Raw genomic sequence first — 20,178 nt, forward strand, 5'->3', positions numbered from 1 at the left:
TAAACATTGCATCATCTGTCCTGAGTTTTGCCTCTAGTCTACATACCTTGTTTTCATGAAAAAGAAAAAGAGGCTTATTCTTGCCCTGAAAGGAAGTGCTTTAAAATGCAAGCTGAATAATTGGGAAATCAAATACTTTCTAACTACAGCTAAGAGTACTCAAGGGACCCGGAGTGCTACCCCTGTGCTGTTCAGTAGTAGTGCCTCCGGCAAACTGGATAAGATAAAGTGTGTTTGCTTAAACACTTCCAGCTGCCTTACAGCCGTTCTCCAACCTAGTACTTTGTCAGATTATGCATCTTCTTTGCCAGAGGTGTGCTGTAATTAAATATACCTTCTTTCATTTCACCCACCCACTCACTGTCTCGTATTGGTGAATCCTTTCTTATCAAAATCTTCATTATCTTGGATGCAACCTAGGCCTCTTCTGCACTGCCATATAAAATCCAGATTATCTGCTTTGAACTGGATTATGTGGCAGTGTGGACTCATATAATCTAATTCAAATCAGATAATGTGGGTTATTTTCTTTGATAATCTGGATTATATGGCAGGGAAGAAGGGGCCTGAGGTCCACATAAAGCTGGAGAAAGGTTGGCATGTGAGAAAAATTCCCATGTTTCTAGGTGGAGGTTAAAAAGGGTTTATTTGTCTAGGTTAGAACAAGAGAGGGCATTATGCAGTTCTCCAGATGTTATAATGAAGAAAGTTGGTAGTGGCAATCAATCGCAACATCTGGAGGACTATATGATCCCCGTTCTTGTTCTAGGTATTTTAAGGTAGCTTGAAACTGGCTATATTGATCTGTTGATGATTTCTAGAAGTTGGAAGCATATGAGAGACTTTTCAAAGGATCCTTGAAATGCCGAGATAGGAATATCTTCAGGATGCAATAAACATCCCATTCCCAAATTGAGTTTCAAGTTGACACCACCTTAATGTCTTGACAAAATTTCCTCAAAGGAGGTTTGCCATTGCCTCCTTCTGAGGCTGCGGGCCCTTCCACAGAGCCCTATATCCCAGAATATCAAGGCAGGAAATCCCACATTATCTGAGTGTAACCCAGTTCAAAGCAAATATTGACTGAATTGCTCGAAGTCATTCACTGGGTGTCTTTGATCAAGTGGGGATTTGTGTGGTGTTTTCTTGCTGAAAGGGATCCAGAGTTTAGAAAAGTTCCTTTAGAGGGCCAAATCCACTTGTTAGTCTTGACTAGAATGGTCCAAAAGAATTGGTGTACAAAAGTTCCAGTTAATTCAGTGGTTTAGTTTAATTGGAACTAATAATTTGATTTAGGCCTTGAACTGAGGCGTCCAGATTCCTCCAGTCGTGCAGCCAGTAGCCATAATAGCTGAGTGATACTGGGAGCTGTAGTGGGGTTATTTTTGTTTGTTTGTTTGTTTTCAATTTTCCAATCTTTGAATAGAGATATGGTGAAATGTCTATGTGTTGCTGTTTTAATGTACCTTTCCATCTATCAGCAATCCCCACGTGAGAGAGGCCTTGTGTGGGGTACTGAAGTGCACCTTCTTGTTGAATAATAACCCATTCTTTCCTCTTTTTAAAGCCCTGATGGACATGGAATTGGTCTTGAAGAAAGTGATAAAAGAGCGACAGGGAAAGAACTTGAATGGGTACATCTTTATAGATTCACTACTGCAGGGGAACCTAAGTGACAAACAGGTATCTGCATCTGTTATGTAATTAACTGCTAATGTCATTCCCACTAGATTTGCTGCTAATTGCATCTTGGTGGATTAGATGAACTGAATCACCTGCACCATGTTTTGCTTGATCAAATCTTTTCCCTTGCAATGTGTTTATTTTCCCTGTTTCTAGCCTCGAGAAGGAATTTGTCTCCACACACATAGAAAAACAAAAGGAGGATCTGTGACTTATGACCCTGATCTATATTTTCTCCTAAAGGATGGGGAAACCGCCTTAAGACCAAAAAGAACACATTCCATTGCAGGGATATTGTGAGGGCTTTTTTCCAAATATTGGCTGGAGCCAAAGACAGAAAGGATAGAACCGAAAACACTATCATAATTTAATTTCAGTTATTGACTGGGAAGAACTGGGTACCTGGGGAGACATTTTAACTTTTTAAAGGGGGAAAGAAACCTGTATAAAAGTTGAGAAACTACCAAACTGTTGTGTCACGTGGAAGGTTGCTCTCTTTGGTTGAAATGGTTTAAGTGAGAGAATCTGGTTGAATCCTTCAGCAGCTCTGACAGCATCAACCTAAGGTCAACCTAAGTCTGAAACGACTTGAAAGCACAAAACAATAACAACAACAATCCTATCTCACCAGCCAAACACAGGCCCACACTTCCCATTGAAATACTAATAAGTTTACATTTGTTAAATTGTTCTTCATTTTAATTATTGTATTGTTTTTAAATGGATTTTGCACTACAAATAAGGTATGTGCAGTGTGAAGAGGAAATCATTCATGTTATTTTTCAAATTATAATCCGGCCCTCCAACAGTTTGAGGGACTGTGACCTGGCCCTCTGTTTAAAAAGTTTGAGGACCCCTGGCATAGACCATTTGTCCTTCAGGGATCTGCCTCTTCTTGTGTACCATTTCAAACAAATTGAGTATCCCTTATCTGAAATATAGTGATACCTTGACATACGAGTTTAATTCATTCTGTGGCTAAGCTTGTAACTCAAATTGCTCATATATCAAAGCAAGTTTCTGCATTGAACTGCTATTAATCCGTTCCAGAGCTCGGTCACAGAACAAATGACACCCATTTGCCAATGTCCCATGGCGTTCAGGGGCTTCAGCCAGCCCTCCCTCCCTCTTGGCTTCTCTGCCGTCATCCATCCTTCAGAGATGGAAATGGAGAGAAAGAAAGCCTCTAATTATCTGCACGAAGACTCCTCCCTCCCTCCCTCCCTCCCTGCAAGCTTGTCTTGCCTGCGGGGCCATCTCTGGCTCTTGTCGTTGCTGAGGAGGCTCTCCTCAAACTCCCTTGCCAGCCTTGCATGGCCTGCTCTGGGCCCAAGTGACAGCAGAGTCCTTCACCAGGTGGATGGAGAGATTGATGCTCTAGCCCAGTGGTTCTCAATCTTTAGGTCCCCAGATATTTTGGCCTTCAACTCCCAGAAATCCTAACAGCTGGTAAACTGGCTGGGATTTCTGGCAGTTGTAGGCCAAAACACCTGGGGATCCACAGGTTGAGAACCACTGCTCTAGCCATTCTCTCTCCACCTCGGTCTACCGGCGTGGCCACCACCTTGGAAAGGGCTCATAACTTGGATCTAGCTTGCATGTTGAATTAAAAAATTGGACAAGCAACAGCTCGTAACACAAAAAGTTTGCTGCTTGGGACACTCGTAAGTTAAGGTTCCACTGTATTTGGTCCCAGAGGTGTTTTGAATTTCAGATATTGGAATACCTGTGCTTGTGTATACATACATACTGAGATACTTTGGAGATGGGACCCAAGTCTAAACATGGCCTTCATTTATATTTCATATACACTTATACACAAAACCTGAAAGTAGTTTTATGAAATATTTTTATAATTTTGTGCATGAAACAACATTTGTGTGCACTGAATGGTCTGAAAACAAAGATGTCACTATTTTAGCCACCCATCTCGACAAATTTGGATTTTAGAGAAGTTCGGTTTTCCAGATAAGGGATACTCAACCTGCCTTTACATACAATCTTATTCAGTATTCGCCTACACATTTGAAGAATATGTTCATAGCACCCATATCTTTCATCCCATATTATTGAAATCAGAGAAAGCTGTTTTGATTCTTAACTGTCTTTGCAAATTACTTCAATTTCATGATTATAATCCTGATTTTGATTTATTAATGAGCCACGGTATAGAAGACCTTTGTCTATTTGAATGTTTTCTTCATTTAAAGTTATGTAAATGATATGTGATAATTAGTTTTGTTTTCTAAATGTTCAGCTTGTAATCCTGCTTTTGCACTTTTAGATATCAGGAATATCTTAAATATCCTAACAACATATTGTAATCAGATCTAGCAGTGATCTGTCACCTGCTATTTCCTTCCTGCTTTCTCTTAGTCAAGATCTTTGGTGGGATTGTAAAGCAATTATCGATTCTTTCTCTTGGCACTAAATTTTGTTTCCTAGGTTTTGGAGGACACAATGATATTCTCATTGGCAGGCTCCATAATCACTGCAAAATGTAAGTACATAAAACAGGATGTAATGGGCAGACATAGACCAGTGTATGTGAAAACTCATCTCGTAATAGTTTAGTTGATCTTGGGTCTTGTTTGTTTACATTATAACACTATGTAATACAGTTTTTGTTCCTGGGTTATAAGTATCATTTCCTAATTGGTTATATCATAAAAAATGGGAAAAGTTTGTTAAACTGCAAAAACTTTGGTTTTGCGGGACATCCTGTAGCACATTTTGCTCTAGTTTTTCAATGAATATCTCAACCAGTTCAACCTAGTTTGTAGCATCCACAGAAACCAAGTTTGTGGAGTAGAAAAACTACTTTCAAAGTAAGTACCACGCAATTAAACAGGAAATAACACTTTCAAATCAGGAACATATTTTTTTTCAAATTTTGTTATATAGTGTAATAATTGATAATTTGCATTTTTGCGATCCTAGCACCTGGACCCACATACTCTGCCTTGAACTGGGATATATGGCAGCATGGACTCAGATAACCCAGTTCACAGCAGATATTGTGGGATTTTCTGCCTTGATATTCTGGGTTATATGACTGTGTGGAAGGGCCCTAACGTGTCAATGAATCTAATGAATCAAAACCCTGAAACCATAAAAAGTCATTGCTGCCTTATATAATGCACAGTGCCAAATAGTGCATTCTTTCTAATTTTGCCCCCCCAAAAGGCGTGCGTTATAGTTGCTGCCTGCTTAGAATTCTTCTTTAAAAACAAAAGTGTTGGACATTGAAGCTTCCAGCAATGGAAAGGAAAACCTTGGTGTGCATCAATGCTGTAGAATGAATCCACTTTAATTGCCTTGGTTCAATGCTATGAAATCATGGGGGCTGTAATTTTACAAGGCCTTGAGTCTTCTCTGTCAAAAAATGCTCCTCAAACTACAAATTCCAGAATTGCATAGCATTGAGACAAGGCAATTAAATTATTTATTTATTTATTTATTTATTTATTTATTTACTTTATTTGTATACCGCTGTTCTCAGCCCTTAGGCGACTCACAGCGGTTAACAACAGAACAGCAAAAATTCAATGCTACAAAAACACGGTATATAAAAACAATTAATATCATAAACACATTAAACAATTAACAGCAGTAATCATTCACTGGCGTCTCATAACTAAAACATGATCCAGATTCGTCATCCATTGTTCCATTCCTATGTTCATTTCACTCATTGCACTGTCTATTCAAACGCCTGTTCAAATAACCAGGTTTTCACTTTTTTCCGGAATACCATTAGTGACGGGGCTGTTCTAATGTCCGTGGGAAGGGCGCTCCACAGCCAAGGGGCTACCACCGAGAAGGCCCTATCTCTCGTCCCCACCAGCCGTGCTTGTGTAGCAGGCGGGATCGAGAGCAGGGCCTCCCCAGATGATCTCAGAGTCCTAGTGGGTTCATAGGTAGAGATGCGATCAGATAGGTAACTTGGGCCGGAACCGTTTAGGGCTTTATAGGCCAACGCCAGCACTTTGAATTGGGCCCGGTAGCAAATTGGTAGCCAGTGGAGCTGGCGCAACAGGGGGGTTGTATGCTCCCTGTGTTCCACTCCTGTTAGAATCATGGCTGCCGAACGTTGGACTAGTTGGAGCTTCCGAGCCGTCTTCAAAGGCAACCCCACGTAGAGAGCGTTGCAGTAGTCTAATCGGGATGTAACCAGAGCGTGGACTACCGTGGCCAAGTCAGACTTCCCAAGGTACGGGCGCAGCTGGCGCACAAGCTTTAGCTGTGCAAATGCTCCCCTGGTCACCGCTGAAACCTGGGGTTCCAGGCTCAGTGATGAATCCAAATAAATTACCGATGACCTCCATCAAATAGGAGCTCCAGATGCAGCTTCTGAAACAGCTTTGGCTTTGGCTCAGCACTAAGATTGCCATAGTATTTGAATCTAAAATCCACTTGATTTTTGGCGTGGTAATTTAGCAAAAAAAAAGGTTGGTGTTAGACTTGAGAAGGGAAGTTGTGCTTATGGGAAGAATCTTTTCCATAACTGTAGCTCTTATTCCATGAATGATAGAGCCTTCTGTTTATGTGTCAATTGTATCAGTCAACACGTCATGATCCTAAAGTGACTAGAATGTAAGGGAAGATTTTAGATAAGACATTATTGTTTAAATTATGAGAAAACACCAGGGCTCTCCTATCCATTTTAGGAGCAGATATAGCCCAGTTTGCATCCATTCAAAACCTAATTGCTGTGTGTTAAAGGACATAATTTTAGGGAGTAGCATTTGAGACATTTCCTCCAATCTGTTTCTGCATTTGGTAGAAACATATGGGAGGAGAGAGGTGGAAGAGATCCTTTTGGTGCCAATGAGAATTTTGTTTTTGCAGTCCAATTGTGAAGGGAGAAGAGCAGCTGGGGGAAGGAAAAGAGAATGAACAAAGGACTGGGTTTGGGGGAATGTGGGTCTGTGAATGGGATGTATGTTTGTGTGTCTTTGAAAAGAGTGGGGTGGGAGGTGTTTAAGATGTTTGCTTATTTGTTTGTTTAACAGGCTGCCTTTCTCCCAATACAGGATACAAGAAAGGATGGGTGGATGGTGTGTTTGTGTCTGTCTATTTTTTGTTGGGAATCTCCCTCCTTTAGAAACTGCGGTTAGACCACTCCCATTCAGATCTAGATCTAGCTTTGGATAGTTATAAACAAGCCTTGGCCTTTCAAGCCTTCTCTCTAACACAGCAATGATAATAGCAGCCTACTTTACAATGTGGCTGAGGTAATAACATATTTGAAACACACTTGAGCACTTAGTAGGAGAAAGCATTATAATTGCAGTGTGGCAGCATTACTTCAAAAGAAAGCTGAGAATTGTAAATTCTTCTCCTGGCTTTTGCAAATATAGATTCTCATTTCCTCGAAACCCAACAAACAGCTGTTTCCTCTTTTTGTGTCGTATGATCTGTACAGCTACTTTGGTATTATTTTTAATTAAGCTAGAGTACAGGAGCTGTGAGCTACAAGAAAGAAGTTGCTCACCAAACGTATTAATTAGTTTGTTTTCTCTAACTACGTTTTTAAAATTTCAGTGTGCACCTGGGCTGTCTACTTCTTGACTACTTCACCAGAGGTCCAGGAAAAGCTTTACAAGGAGATGGATCAAGTTCTTGGGAAAGGCCCAGTAACACATGAGAAAATTGAACAACTCAGGTGTGTGTGTGAAAAAGAGGAAAGGGGAGGGAAAGGGAGAGTTCGTGCATGAACATACACACAGAGATAGCAAAAGTTGATTACAAAAGCCTACAGTCCTTGGGACATGGATATTTTCCCGGAAAGTTGGATTACAAAAGCCTACAATCCATCCACCAATGGGCTGATAGATCATGGTGACTTGGGGATTTTCAAGGTGTGTCTCTATGTAAAACAAATTCTCAATCACATTTGGATTCTAAAGGAGACAAACAAGTTGGCCTACAATAAAAAAACTCATGTTATAATACTTCCGCTTTTAAATTGCCAGTGGATTCTTGATTCTTTAAAAAAAATCCATTTTCTGAGGATTTTAAAATCACTTTTGCTGGTGGCCCAGTACTCATATTGAAGCCAATTCAGAGTGCTATCTGGCTGCGTCATCTATCACCCCATTGATACTGCTAATCTTGCTGGCTTGGTGGGTGTCTTCTTCCTCCTTCACTGCTCCATGTGTGTCCCTCCCGAAGCTGTGTGCTCTGTGGAAGAAGACAATCTCCCAGGTATAGAAGGAGTGTACTGAGGTCTCCAGTCTTTGGTCCTGGGTATACGATAGCTGCGCTCCCCTCCTAGAACCTCCAAACAACCTCAAGATATAGTGTGATGTTTGCATGATTGGGCTAAACCAAAATTGCCCTCATAAATAAAGTATTGGGCATCATACCTTGGCATTGTACATGGATATCTGGATGCCTAGACACCTCTACTTAGATACCATAATTTTAGACTTCCCACAATTGATTTTTAGGTCATTCTGTGAGCAGCAATTCAGGAATTTCCTTAATAATTTAGTCCTGCCCTCGAGTGTGAGATAATAGCAGCATCATCAGCATAGAACAATAAGAGGATTCTCCTTATTCCAAGCTTGGGCAAATGTCCATTGGGGTTTGAGAAGGTTTCCTCCAAATTATTGATGAATATGTTAAACAAGGTAGGGGCAAGGATACAGCCTTGTCTGACACATTGGGACCTGGATATTTCTCCAGAAAGTTATCCCAGGTTGCCATATCTGATCTGTAGCTTACTGTCACTATACAGAGCCTTAATAAGGCCTAGAAGTCTTTTATCCTTCAAGGTCTTGTCCATTTTTCCCATGGTTTATTTCTAGAGATGGAGTCAAATGTTAATTTCAAGTCCATGAAGGTCACAAACAGCTTATTCTGAAGCAGTCGGACATCTATCTCAGCAAGATGAAAGAGCACTAAGCAATGATCAATAGTTGAAGAGTTCTTTGTAAAAGCTGCTTGTGCTTTGGAGATTGTGTTATGTGATTCCAAGATAGTGTGCTTAGAATTTTCCCATTATTGAAAGCAGGCTAATAGGTCTGTAGTTCCCTGGGTGGCCCTTTTTTATAAATTGGAACCACAGTGGCTTGCTTCTAGCTAACTGGAATTTTGTCTGTGTTATTGATCGGCTAATAAAGGTGACAATTAGTCTTATCAGTTTATTAATCTGTTTGCAGTTGTGTACCTTTTAACACTGAACATAAAGTTTTGATTTTTTTTTGTCATGTTCAGGAGCGACTTGAGAAACTGCAAGTCGCTTCTGGTGTGAGAGAATTGGCCGTCTGCAAGGATGTTGCCCAGGGGACGCCCGGATGATTTTATGTTTTTATCATCCTTGTGGGAGGCTTCTCTCATGTCCCCACATGAGGAGCTGGAGCTGAAAAAGGGAGCTCATCCGCCTCTCCTAGGATTCGAACCTGCGACCTTTCAGTCTTCAGTCCTGTTGGCACAGGCGTTTAACCCACTGCGCCACTGGGGGCTCCTTGATAAGTTTTGATTGATATTTAGTTACTTAGATACATGTTTATTTAGATATGTAATAGACTAGGCCTAAATGTCCTATCCCTTCCTGTTCTCTCATCCATGTTTGTAACTAGGAATCATATATAAGTCGGATGTTTCTAGACACCCCTATTTAGTTACTTAGCTACTTAATCTGGTAAGATCACACCCAGATTCGAAGTAAACGTTGGAACAAACTGCTGGGGGTGAAATTTGCTGGGGCTTGTGTGAGGTGTATGTGAGCTCACAGCAGGGTCTTGGTCTTCAAAGCAAGGATATAGCCATTTAGAAAGTTACATCTCTGCTGGACCTTTATGGCCTAGAGAAATCCACTCATGTGCTAATGGATTAATCTTGTTACCGATTGTGCGGTGACTTGCTTGGCTTAATAATGTTGAGACCTTTGTTAGGTTCCTGCTGTGTTATGGGCTCCAAGAGCTCTGCCTCTCCTCTCCATAGGAGTGTGTGCTGCCTTTTTTATTTCAAAGGAAAAGGCTTGTAAATGGTATTTCTCTGCAGATATTGCCGGCAAGTTCTCTGTGAGACTGTGCGGACGGCAAAACTGACACCGATTGCTGCAAGGCTTCAAGAGCTGGAGGGCAGAGTTGACCAACATATTATTCCCAAAGAGGTAGGATTGGATGCCAGTACTCAAATCTTCGGTTTGATGTTGCTTTACTGCAGGGATGTATGGGAAGACAATTATATATGAGGACATCATGTTTTTAGCACCTGCAGGCATGTGTACATGTAGTCATAAAGACATGTAAACTAGACCATTAACATCTTTTTATAAAGGTTAATAATTTCGAACAATAGCATCTTGGTTAAAAAGCCAATATATGAATGAGGCATTTGCGTGTAAACTTCTTTCGGTCATTTTTTTTCACATACTTGATGATAATTTGTAAACATACAAACATACAAACAAACAAAAAACATACCTATGAAATACAGGAACACAAAATAAAATTAAAACTATGATAATTTTAAAATCTGCAAAACAACCTATACATATTCTAAACAAACATCTACTAAACTGTTGCATGTTGAGTTTAACTCCTTATTTGTTGGCCACCCTAAGTATCACATTATTTCTACCTTTCTATTTTTTAATAAGACTGTTATATATCAGAATCGTTGTGAGTCTTCTTTGGGAGAGAGAAAGCAGGGTATTAATAATAAGAATAAGAAGACCAATAGTTGATTATTGCCTCCATCTTTGCTGTATAAGAGTAAAATGTCTCGGGACCCTTCCAGACAAGGCCCTATATCCCAGGACCTGATCCCAGATTTCCTGTTTATCCCAGATTATCTGACAGTGCAGACTCATATAATCCAGTTTAAAGCAGAAAACCTAGGATCAGATCCTGAGATATAGGGAGGTATAAAAGGGGCCTTTCTTAAACACATTCCTCCTGATTTAACAATTGGAAGAAAAATGGCTCACTTCCAAATAAGTCTGCAGAATACCTGGTGATACAGATACAGGCAGATACATAGGCAGAACATACAGGTTTTCATGTAGAGATATAAATAGAGATATAAATATGGATGTGCATTTATAGGAATAATGTTATTGACAACAGGACAGAGGAAGTATAACAGTATGCAGTTCCAGAGTCTGGCAAATTCATTGCTTTGGGCTGCAACTCCCACACAGTATGGCTGCTAGGAATTGTAGATTCTCACAGTATAATTGTAGCCCAACGATTCCAACTGCTGTTGTTCCAACAAATGGAATCTTAAGATTTATAGTTTGGCCAGAGGTAGTGAAATTGCTCTTTGTGTGTGGGTTCTGCATCCTTTCCCAAAACTGCACATCACAAGATGGAGCCATGATAGTTAAAGTGGGCCCATACTGCTATAATTGGGTGGTGCAAAAGGGTCCTGGGAGTTGTCGCTGCTCAAAATAACGTTTCCAAAGTTAATTTTGTAGTTGTGGCATTGGTGTTGGCTAAAAATTGCATTTTTTTTCATTCTGTTCCAGGCTCTTGTACTCTATGCTCTTGGCGTGGTGTTGCAGGACAGCTCAGCTTGGCCTTTGCCTTACAAGTAAGGCATCAAAAATGGTTTTCTATATCCCTTTGCTCCCCATCTTTGCTAATATGTTAATATGCCACTTGGGTCTGAATGGGTGGTTGGCTGTGTTGTGTCCCATTGGGGGTGCTGCATTTTAGATACAGATGGAAGATTGTATGCTTATGCTGCTGGAATGATGATGATGATGATGATGATGATGATGATAATAATAATAATAATAAAACTCATGACCATTCATAATTCACTGCATTCTCGCAGTGATGTTGACCGGCTCTATCTGCTTAGAAAGTCTGGTGGCAGAGGACTTTTACAAGTAAAACAAGCCATCGAAGAAGAAAAACATGCCCTGGCAGAATATGTCAAGGAAAGCCAAGAACCTGCTTTAATTGAAGTCAGTAATCGGAAACTTCTCAAAGCACAGCAGACAAAGAGTCAGTACAAGAAAACTGTGCTCCAAACCAGAGCTGACAGCTGGCACAACAAAGCATTGCATGGGCAGTTCCTTGACAAAATTGAAGGAAAAGTTGATGAGGAGAAGACCTGGTTATGGCTCATGAATGGAACCCGGAAGAAGGAGACAGAAGGCCTGATTCTTGCAGCCCAGGAGCAAGCCATCAGAACCAATCCAATTAAGGCCAGGATTGAAAAATTAGCTGATGACCCAAAATGCAGACTGTCCAAGGAAGCTGATGAAACCATGGACCATATCCTCAGCTGTTGCAAGAAAATTGCACAGACGGACTACAAACAGAGGCACAACTCTGTGGCCCAAATGATTCACTGGAACTTATGTCACAAGTACCACCTGCCAGCAGTAAAGAATTGGTGGGATCATAAACCCGCAAAGGTCGTGGAAAATGAACATGCAAAAATACTGTGGGACTTTCGAATCCAGACTGACAAAGTTTTGGAACACAATACACCAGACATCACGATTGTGGAAAAGAAAAAAGTCTGGATTATTGATGTCACCATACCGGGTGACAGTCGCACTGAGGAAAAACAACAGGAAAAACTCAGTCTCTATCAAGACCTCAAAATCAATCTGCAAAGGCTCTGGCATAAACCAGTACAGGTGGTCCCAGTGGTCATTGGCGCACTGGGTGCCATGCCAAAATATCTCAGCCAGCATTTGGAAACAATAAGCATTGACAAAAATCACGATCTGTCAACTGCAAAAGGCCACCTTTTGAAAATACATCACACAGTCCTAGACGTTTGGGAAGTGTTCGACTTGTGATTTTGTGATATGAAATCCAGCATATAGATCTTGTTTGCTGTGACATACTGTGCTTTTGTGTCAGTAAAATAATACTTTATTTGTATTCTGCTCTATCTCCCTGAGGGGACTCAGAGTGGATTCCAGTACACAAACACAAAGGCAAACATTCAATGCCTGGAAACAGCGAAACACAGATAAAGGCAAAGGCTTCTCTTTCTGGCTCTGCGAGGTGGTGCTCATCTCCATTTCTAAGCCAAAGAGCCTGTGTTGTCCATAGACACCTTCTAGGTCAGTGGTTCTCAACCTGGGGTCCCCAGATGTTTTTGGCCTTCAACTCCCAGAAATCCTAACAGCTGGTAAACTGGCTGGGATTTCTGGGAGTTGTAGGCCAAAAACATCTGGGGACCCCGGGTTGAGAACCACTGCCCAAGGTCATGTGGCCAGCAAGACTGCATGGGGCGTTGTTTACCTTCCTGCTGAGGCTATACCTATTGATCTACTCACATCTGCATGTTTTCAAACTGCCAGGTTGACAGAAGCTGGGGCTAACAGCGGGAGCTCACCCCATCCCATGGATTTGAACCACCAACCGTCCGGTCAGCAAGTTCAGCAGCTCAGCAGTTTAACCCATTCTGCCACCACGGCCCCACAACCTCACAAGTAGCAAAAGAAGCGCATCAGCATAGGAATAGGCAACTATGCAGAAATCTGGACCACTCTCTCCAGTCAGCCCCTCTGCTGAGCTGCATCTCCCCATAGCAAATCCAGGGATTTCATTATGCCCACCCAGTCTTCCATTGCTTTTTATCAAACAGATTTTAGAAACTGATAGGAGTTGAATGAGATTTCTGACCCCTGCCCAGCATTCTAAAGTCAGACAAGGGTAGAAACTGTTTGTGAACACATAGTTCAGCTTCCTAGGGAGAAGCTGGCAAACAAAAGGAAGAACATGCACATTTTCTTCCATATTTAGACAGTTTTGTCAGTGTTACATCAGTGTAAGGTGATCTTGCAAACTGTCTTTGCCGTGTTCCATTCAACAAAACAATTAACTTGCTTTTCTAAATGGCCATGACTTTTTGTTGGAAATGCTATGTGCAGTTTTTTTTTTTAAATCAACTGTGAGCATGAAATGTTGTATCTGCAGTTCAGAGGAGAAAATATCAACGAAGGCCTTTTCTTCTGGAGGTCACGCAGGGTCACTCCCATTATTTCCAGACCTGAATGTGTTTTAGTTTTGTTTTGAAAGGATTTGGGCTTCAAAACTTCAATTTCACAGCGTGGCAGGAAATGTTGTAGCTCTCCGTAACCTCCAGATGGCAACTTCTAACATCATTCAGGAGAAAAACAAGGGCAGGGCTGAAGCTGGAATAGAAAGACTTACTTTTATAATTCGTGGAGGCATTCGGTTTAATTGAAGGTAAAGTTCTCTGAAGTCACTCTTCTTCCTCTAGATATTGTTACTTTAGTTTGGGAAGTGAAGAGGTGAGAGAGACTCGAAGCAGTGGAACTATAACTGCGGATGTGTCTCTAAGCAAGTCACCAGGCGATTCTGGGCTGCATCATTAGGAGTGTAATTGAAGGAAGTCATGGTCCCACTTTATATTGCTTTGGTCACACCTCACCTGGAATAACACTGTGTCAAATCCTGGGAACTGCAATTCAAGAAGCATATGGATAAGCTGGAATGTGTCCAGATGAGGGCAACCAAAATGTTGAAAGGTTTGGAGACCATGAAGCTTAGGGAGCTTCAGCATATGGAAGAGACTGAAATATCTGAAATGATGTCCCATTAAAGACAGAGGAAGTTTTTCTGAGGCTCTCCAGAGACTAGGACATGAACCTATGGATTCAAATTACGAGAGAGAGAGAGAGAGAGAGAGAGAGAAGGATTCCACCTAAACATTAGGAAAACCTTTCTGGTAAGAGGTTTGATCCCAACTGGTGGGAGGAAATGAAGGACAAAGGCCGTTATAGTAGTCAAGAATCATGATATAAATGGTCTGCTTATCCCCATAAGTAGAATAATGGAAAGAGTGGGAAATAAAAATGGGATAAAGGTATTAGGCTTATACAGTAAATTGAAACAGGGAAAATATGGAGAATGTGTAGGAAAGTAAGATGGAGAATATAATTAGAAAATTACAGAATTCAGAGAAAGGGTGGGCTGGAGTAACAGACCAATGGATGATCAAAGATGACAAATAAAGGGTGGCACACACATATGTGGTGGGAATGTCCAAAGGCAAAGCACCTTTGGGGAAAAATAGCAAAGAAAATGGATACATTATTTAAAATAGCACTCCAAGTAAATATGGATTTTATGTTAACGGGAATATTAGGAAACAATAAGATCAATATAAAAAAAAACAAGATTTATTTAAAGTGATGATCTTAGCAGGAAAGACGGCAATAGCATGGGTAAATATGGAAAATTGAAATAATTATTTGTTGGATCAGGTCCGATCGGATATTATAGCAAGTTTAATTCGAGAAGATAAGCAAGGGGCACAAAATCTATGGGGCACAAAATCTAAGCGAAGTGGTTGATTTATATGGAATGTATAAAAATGGTGAAGCCAATATAATTATTGTACAGAGATAAGAAAATTGTGTTCATGGATGAAGTTAAAGTTATAATGGAAAATGTGGTATGAGTACGGGGGGGGGGGGGGGGGTGAACAGAATTAAGATATTTTAGATATATGAGTAGATAATATAGAAATGAACAAGAGTGGGAAATAGGAAGAAGAAGGATAAAAGTTGTATTAAATAAAATGTGTGCATGGAATAATTGTGCATTATCTACTCACATAGCAGTCTATAATGCTATAGTACAGTATAGTAATATATAATACTGATATTGTACTGTGCTAATAATGTAATATCTATATCTATAAATCTGTAAGGGGACAGCAAAACTCAAAAAAACCCCAACAAAAATTAACCAAAATTCCCATGCACATACCTCAACCTACAAGGTACAAACATATCGAATCAAAATACTGAACAACACAACAACACACTCAGAAAAGGACAAAACAACTGAGCATGCGCAATGGCGCAAAGTCCCCGGCGCGCACGTGCACATGGCCAAACGGCCAACGCACTCTCCACACCTCCCTCCCTCGCCCTGCCCAGCACGATCACGCCACAACACGTCACCTCACTTCCCCGCCCCACACACGCAACACCACGCACCAATCTTACCTCCTCCTTCTTCTTCCCCAATCTTACCTCCTTCCCTTCCTCCTTCTTACCCTCCAAACCCCGCCCCCTCCAAGCCCCGCCCTGTCCAAATCATTCCTCCTCCTTCTTCCCCTCCAAACCCCGCCCCCTCCAAGCCCCGCCCTTCCCGCCCTGTCCAAATCTATCCCTCCTCCCCTCCTTCTTCTTCCCCTCCAAACCCCGCCCCCTCCAAGCCCTGTCCAAATCCATCCCTCCTTCCCCTCCTTCTTCCCCTCAAAACCCCGCCCCCTCCAAGCCCTGTCCAAATCTATCCCTCCTCCCCCTCCTTCTTCTTCCCCTCCAAGCCCCCCCCCCCCTTCCCATAGAGAAAGGGAGGGAAGGAAAGAAGGAAAGAGAGAAGGAAGGAAAAAGAAGAAGGAAGGTTACCGTCACAAGAAGAAATGAGATTTTGGACAGATGATATGTAAAAATTGTGGCTTGAGATGGGGTGAGGGGAGCACAGTGGTGGAAAAAAAAGGAGGGGGAATGTTTAAGCAGAACAATAAGACTACATGTTAAAGAGTGTGTTGAATAATATGTAACTGTTATAAACAAATGTATAACAAATGTAATAACTATGATAAAACAATAAAAATACTTTAAAAAGAAGGAAAGAGAGAAGGAAGGAAAAAAGAGACAGCAGAAGAGAAAGAGAAAGGGGGAAGGAAGAAAAGAGATAGAGAAGGAAGAAATGAGAGAAAGAGGGAGGGAAAGAAAACGGGGAGAGAAGGAAAGAAAAAAGGGAATGAAGGAAAGAAAGAGGGAGTGAAGGAAAGGGGAAGATGTAGAGAAAGAGGGAGGGAAGGAAAGAGAGAAGGAAGAAAAGAGAGACAGCAGAAGAGAAAGAAAAAGGGGAAAGGAAGGAAAGAGATAGAGAAGGAAGAGGAGAAGGAAAGATGGGAAGGAAGGAAGGAGGGAAAGAAGGAGAGAAAGAGGGAAGGTTGGCCACAGCAAATAAAAAGTGAAAGAAGGAAGGAAACATGGAGGGAAGAAAGGAGGCAAAGGAAGAAAGGGGGAAGGAATGAAGGAAAGAGAGAAGGATGAAACCAAAGAAGGAAAGAAATAAAGAAAGAAAGAAGGAAAGAAAGAAAGAAAGAGGTAGAGAAGGAAGAAAGGAGAGAAAGGGGGAGAAAAAGGGGGAAGGAATAGGAAGGTACCTCTCTTTCATAATAGTCCAGATATCTACCTCTACTTTGAAAAGATTTACTATAAGCCACAGCAACGCGTGGCAGGGTACAGCTAGTATTGTATGTATGTGTGTGTGTGTGTATATATATATATATGTTGTAAGCTGCTCTGAGTCCCCTTCGAGGTGAGAAGGACGGCATATAAATGTCGTAAATAAAATAAATAAATAAATATACCTAATAAAATGATTTTTTTTTTTAAAAAAAAGGAGAACCTTTCTGACTATAAGAGCTATTCGACAGTGGAATAGATTGCCTCAGAGGGTGGTGGACTTTCTCTATTTTGGAGCTTTTAAAATAGTGATCAGATGACCATTTCTCATGAATTCTTGTGTTGTATGCTCTTGCGTGGCAGTGGGTCTAGCAAATGGATATTAGGTTCCCATCCATTATGCAGAGAGAGTGGTGAATGCAGTGTTGCTTTAAAAAAACCCACCTTAAATCTTTTATTCACATCTATGTCTCCAAACTCTGTGAGTGCATTTTCGGTCCTGCGAGTTGAATGAAACTACGACGCAAACCTTTGCATTTATATTCAGTTACTAAAGTGATACACGAAATGGTTTTCGACAACAGAAGCCACGGGTGATTCAGAAGGTGGCGATAGAAGGAGGACAAGAAAACAAAACATTTTCCTCACCGCAGGGACCCAGGTCAATGAGAGACCTGGGGCAATTGCACCATTTGACTTGATGATAATCCAGCCGTGGTCTTGGAGCATCTCTGCAGTTTGCTTTATTGTTTTATGATTATCATGTATTTATATAGCACATTGCCCTTTACAAGAAAACACAACAAAGCTGTCCCCTGCCCTCTGGTTACAACCTTGGAGAGTGTTATATTTTTCACATTGCTCTTATAAAAAGGCCAGCTGGAATTTACAGGAAAACAAATTCTCATTGGCCATGAAGAAGAGGAAGGTGGAGAACTGTAACATACAGTTGACGACTTGGATTTTAATAAGGATCTGGTACCCAGTAAAACACCATGCTTTTGACAATTGTGCACATGTTCTGGTGTGACCTCTAATCAGTATTATGTGTTGCAGTAAATACTTTTCCCCCCTCTGTGGAAGTAAGCAACCCGGCATCACCTTCCTGCCTTGTCAATCCTTTGATTATAGGATTCTTAGCGTTAATTTGGGCCAGGCTGTGTAATTGCTTGTTTTAAAAACCTCTCTGACCCGATGGTGAAACAAGCTTTTCTTTCTAATGAATCATTGCCTCCTGTGTGCACATTTGTTCACATGCCAGCTGGGTTGAGGGGGAAAAACGGGAGGAGGCTCAGCGCAGGCAGCAGGGAAAGAAGCAGGAGCAGGAGAAATTACATGGCAACGCTCCAACCAAATGGTGCAGAATCAAGGGTTAGGATTGATCCAAACAACAGGGACTCATTGTAGCCCCTTCTTCATTGTGGTCTCTGTGAAATCACACTCTGTGAAATCACACAGTTCAAAACAGATGAACACATAATCCAGTTCATCTGCTTTGAACTGGATTATATGTCCTCACTGCCATATAACCCAGTTCAAAGCAGATAATCCGGATTTTGTATGACAGTGGAGAAGGGGCCGATGTGTTTCTCAATGTGTTGAGAATGACTTTTTCCTGATCAGCTTTTGTAGGAAGTCCACTAATCACTGTCTTCTGCCTTTTCACTACTATCATCCCATTTTAGGTTTGATCCGGACAGGTTCAGTGATGAATCTGCAATGAAAAACTTCTCCCTTATGGGTTTTTCAGGAAGCCAAGAATGCCCTGAACTAAGGTGAGGGAATAGCACACAATTTTTTTGTCTTTTAAAAAAAGTGGGAGTGATCCATTCCTTCTGAAGTTTGGTAGCATTCATCTAGTTCTGTCTATGTGATTAAGTCTGTGATCTTCAGTATTCATTCTCGCTTGGGCCCCAAGTGAAGTGGATGGGGGGAAGTTACTGGACTTTTTGTTCCCATCTCCATTCCAATCCCCGTTGTCTGTGCTCTGCAAGAAGATCCCTCCTGACTAATGAGTTTAGAGGGAATCACCCTAAACTGAACAAGAGCAGCTTTCTGTTTGGGCTGATTCCCTATCCCTTGTCCATATGACATGTTGAGGTGGCCACTCTACCTCCACCATCATCCACAGAGGCTTTGTGCTCGGTCTAAAATGTTCGTTTTCACAAATCTGTGTTAGTCATGCACTTTCTAAAGCTTGTTTTTGATATCATACTTTTAGTGTAAGTCACTTTAAGTCTCCTTTGGGAGAGATAAAGCAGGGTATAAATAAACATAATAATAATAATAATAATAATAATAATATCTAGGATTTGTAATATTTTGCTGTTTTGCTAAACTTCTGTTTTGATGGATTTGATTAGTTCTATTTTCACTTGTGGCAACTATATTGAGTCTTAATATTAGGGAAAGAGTGGGATTATTATTATTATTATTAGTATTAGTAGTAGTAGTAGTAGTAGTAACGAAAATACTATTACTCTTTTTATGATGTTGAGCATTGAATTTTGCTATTGTTAACCGCTTTGAGTCGCCCAAGGGCTGAGAAAGGCGGTATATAAATGAAGTAAGTAAGTAAGTAAGTAAGTAAATAAATAAATAAATAATACTCCTAGGAACAAAAAAGGAATACAGGCAATCCCTGGGTTACAGACATCTGACTTACAAATGACTCATAGTTAAAAACAGGGGTGAGACAACAGGAAGTGAGAGACATCTTCCCCTCAGAAATTAACTCCTGAAAGAGTTCTCATGGGGAAAGCTTTAGCATCAATCCTTGTTTCCACAACAACCCAAATTTTTCAGAATCAAATTATCCCAAGGATAGAAAGTGAAGTGAAATCTTCTGAACAGGGGCACAGACAGCAGAATAAATATCTCAGGAGTGTTAAACTTTCCCTGTGTTATCCAAAACTAAAAAAGATTTATATTTTGCTGAAGTTACACTTTAAAAATGTCCCTGTTCCGACTTACAAACAAATTCAAGAACAAATCTACCCAACCTATCTTGTCTGTAACTTGGGGACTTCCTATATGTCACTCTTCAAATGATAAGCAATTATAATGATATTAATATTGACAATAATAATACCACATTACCTCATTATCTGAAGAGTTATTTGCTCCTGTTTTATTATTAGTAGTTAGAAAATACAATTTTAAATATTCTTTAAAATAGTAGTGATAATAACAACTATGATAGTTATTATTCAGCCTTACTCCAAATATGAATTAAAATAGAAACAGAAAAAATAGATAATATGAAAGAACAACTAAACAAATAATAATGTTAAATATAAAATACAATAAAATAATAATGATGATAAAAA

General features: G+C 40.6%; 1 protein-coding gene across 1 annotated transcript in view; it reads left to right on the forward strand.

Annotated features, from left to right (window-relative positions):
- CYP20A1 (cytochrome P450 family 20 subfamily A member 1) overlaps positions 1–20,178 on the forward strand; it is a 38,319-nt gene that overhangs the window by 16,161 nt on the left and 1,980 nt on the right. Inside the window, exons 7-12 of the mRNA XM_060783026.2 lie at positions 1,568–1,683; positions 4,129–4,183; positions 7,231–7,351; positions 9,697–9,808; positions 11,168–11,232; positions 18,535–18,624. Of these exons, the coding sequence (XP_060639009.1) occupies positions 1,568–1,683; positions 4,129–4,183; positions 7,231–7,351; positions 9,697–9,808; positions 11,168–11,232; positions 18,535–18,624 (559 nt within the window). The remainder of the gene's footprint in view (positions 1–1,567; positions 1,684–4,128; positions 4,184–7,230; positions 7,352–9,696; positions 9,809–11,167; positions 11,233–18,534; positions 18,625–20,178) is intronic.

This window comes from Anolis sagrei, chromosome 1 (genome assembly GCF_037176765.1).
Source record: "Anolis sagrei isolate rAnoSag1 chromosome 1, rAnoSag1.mat, whole genome shotgun sequence".
Lineage (NCBI taxonomy): Eukaryota > Metazoa > Chordata > Lepidosauria > Squamata > Dactyloidae > Anolis > Anolis sagrei.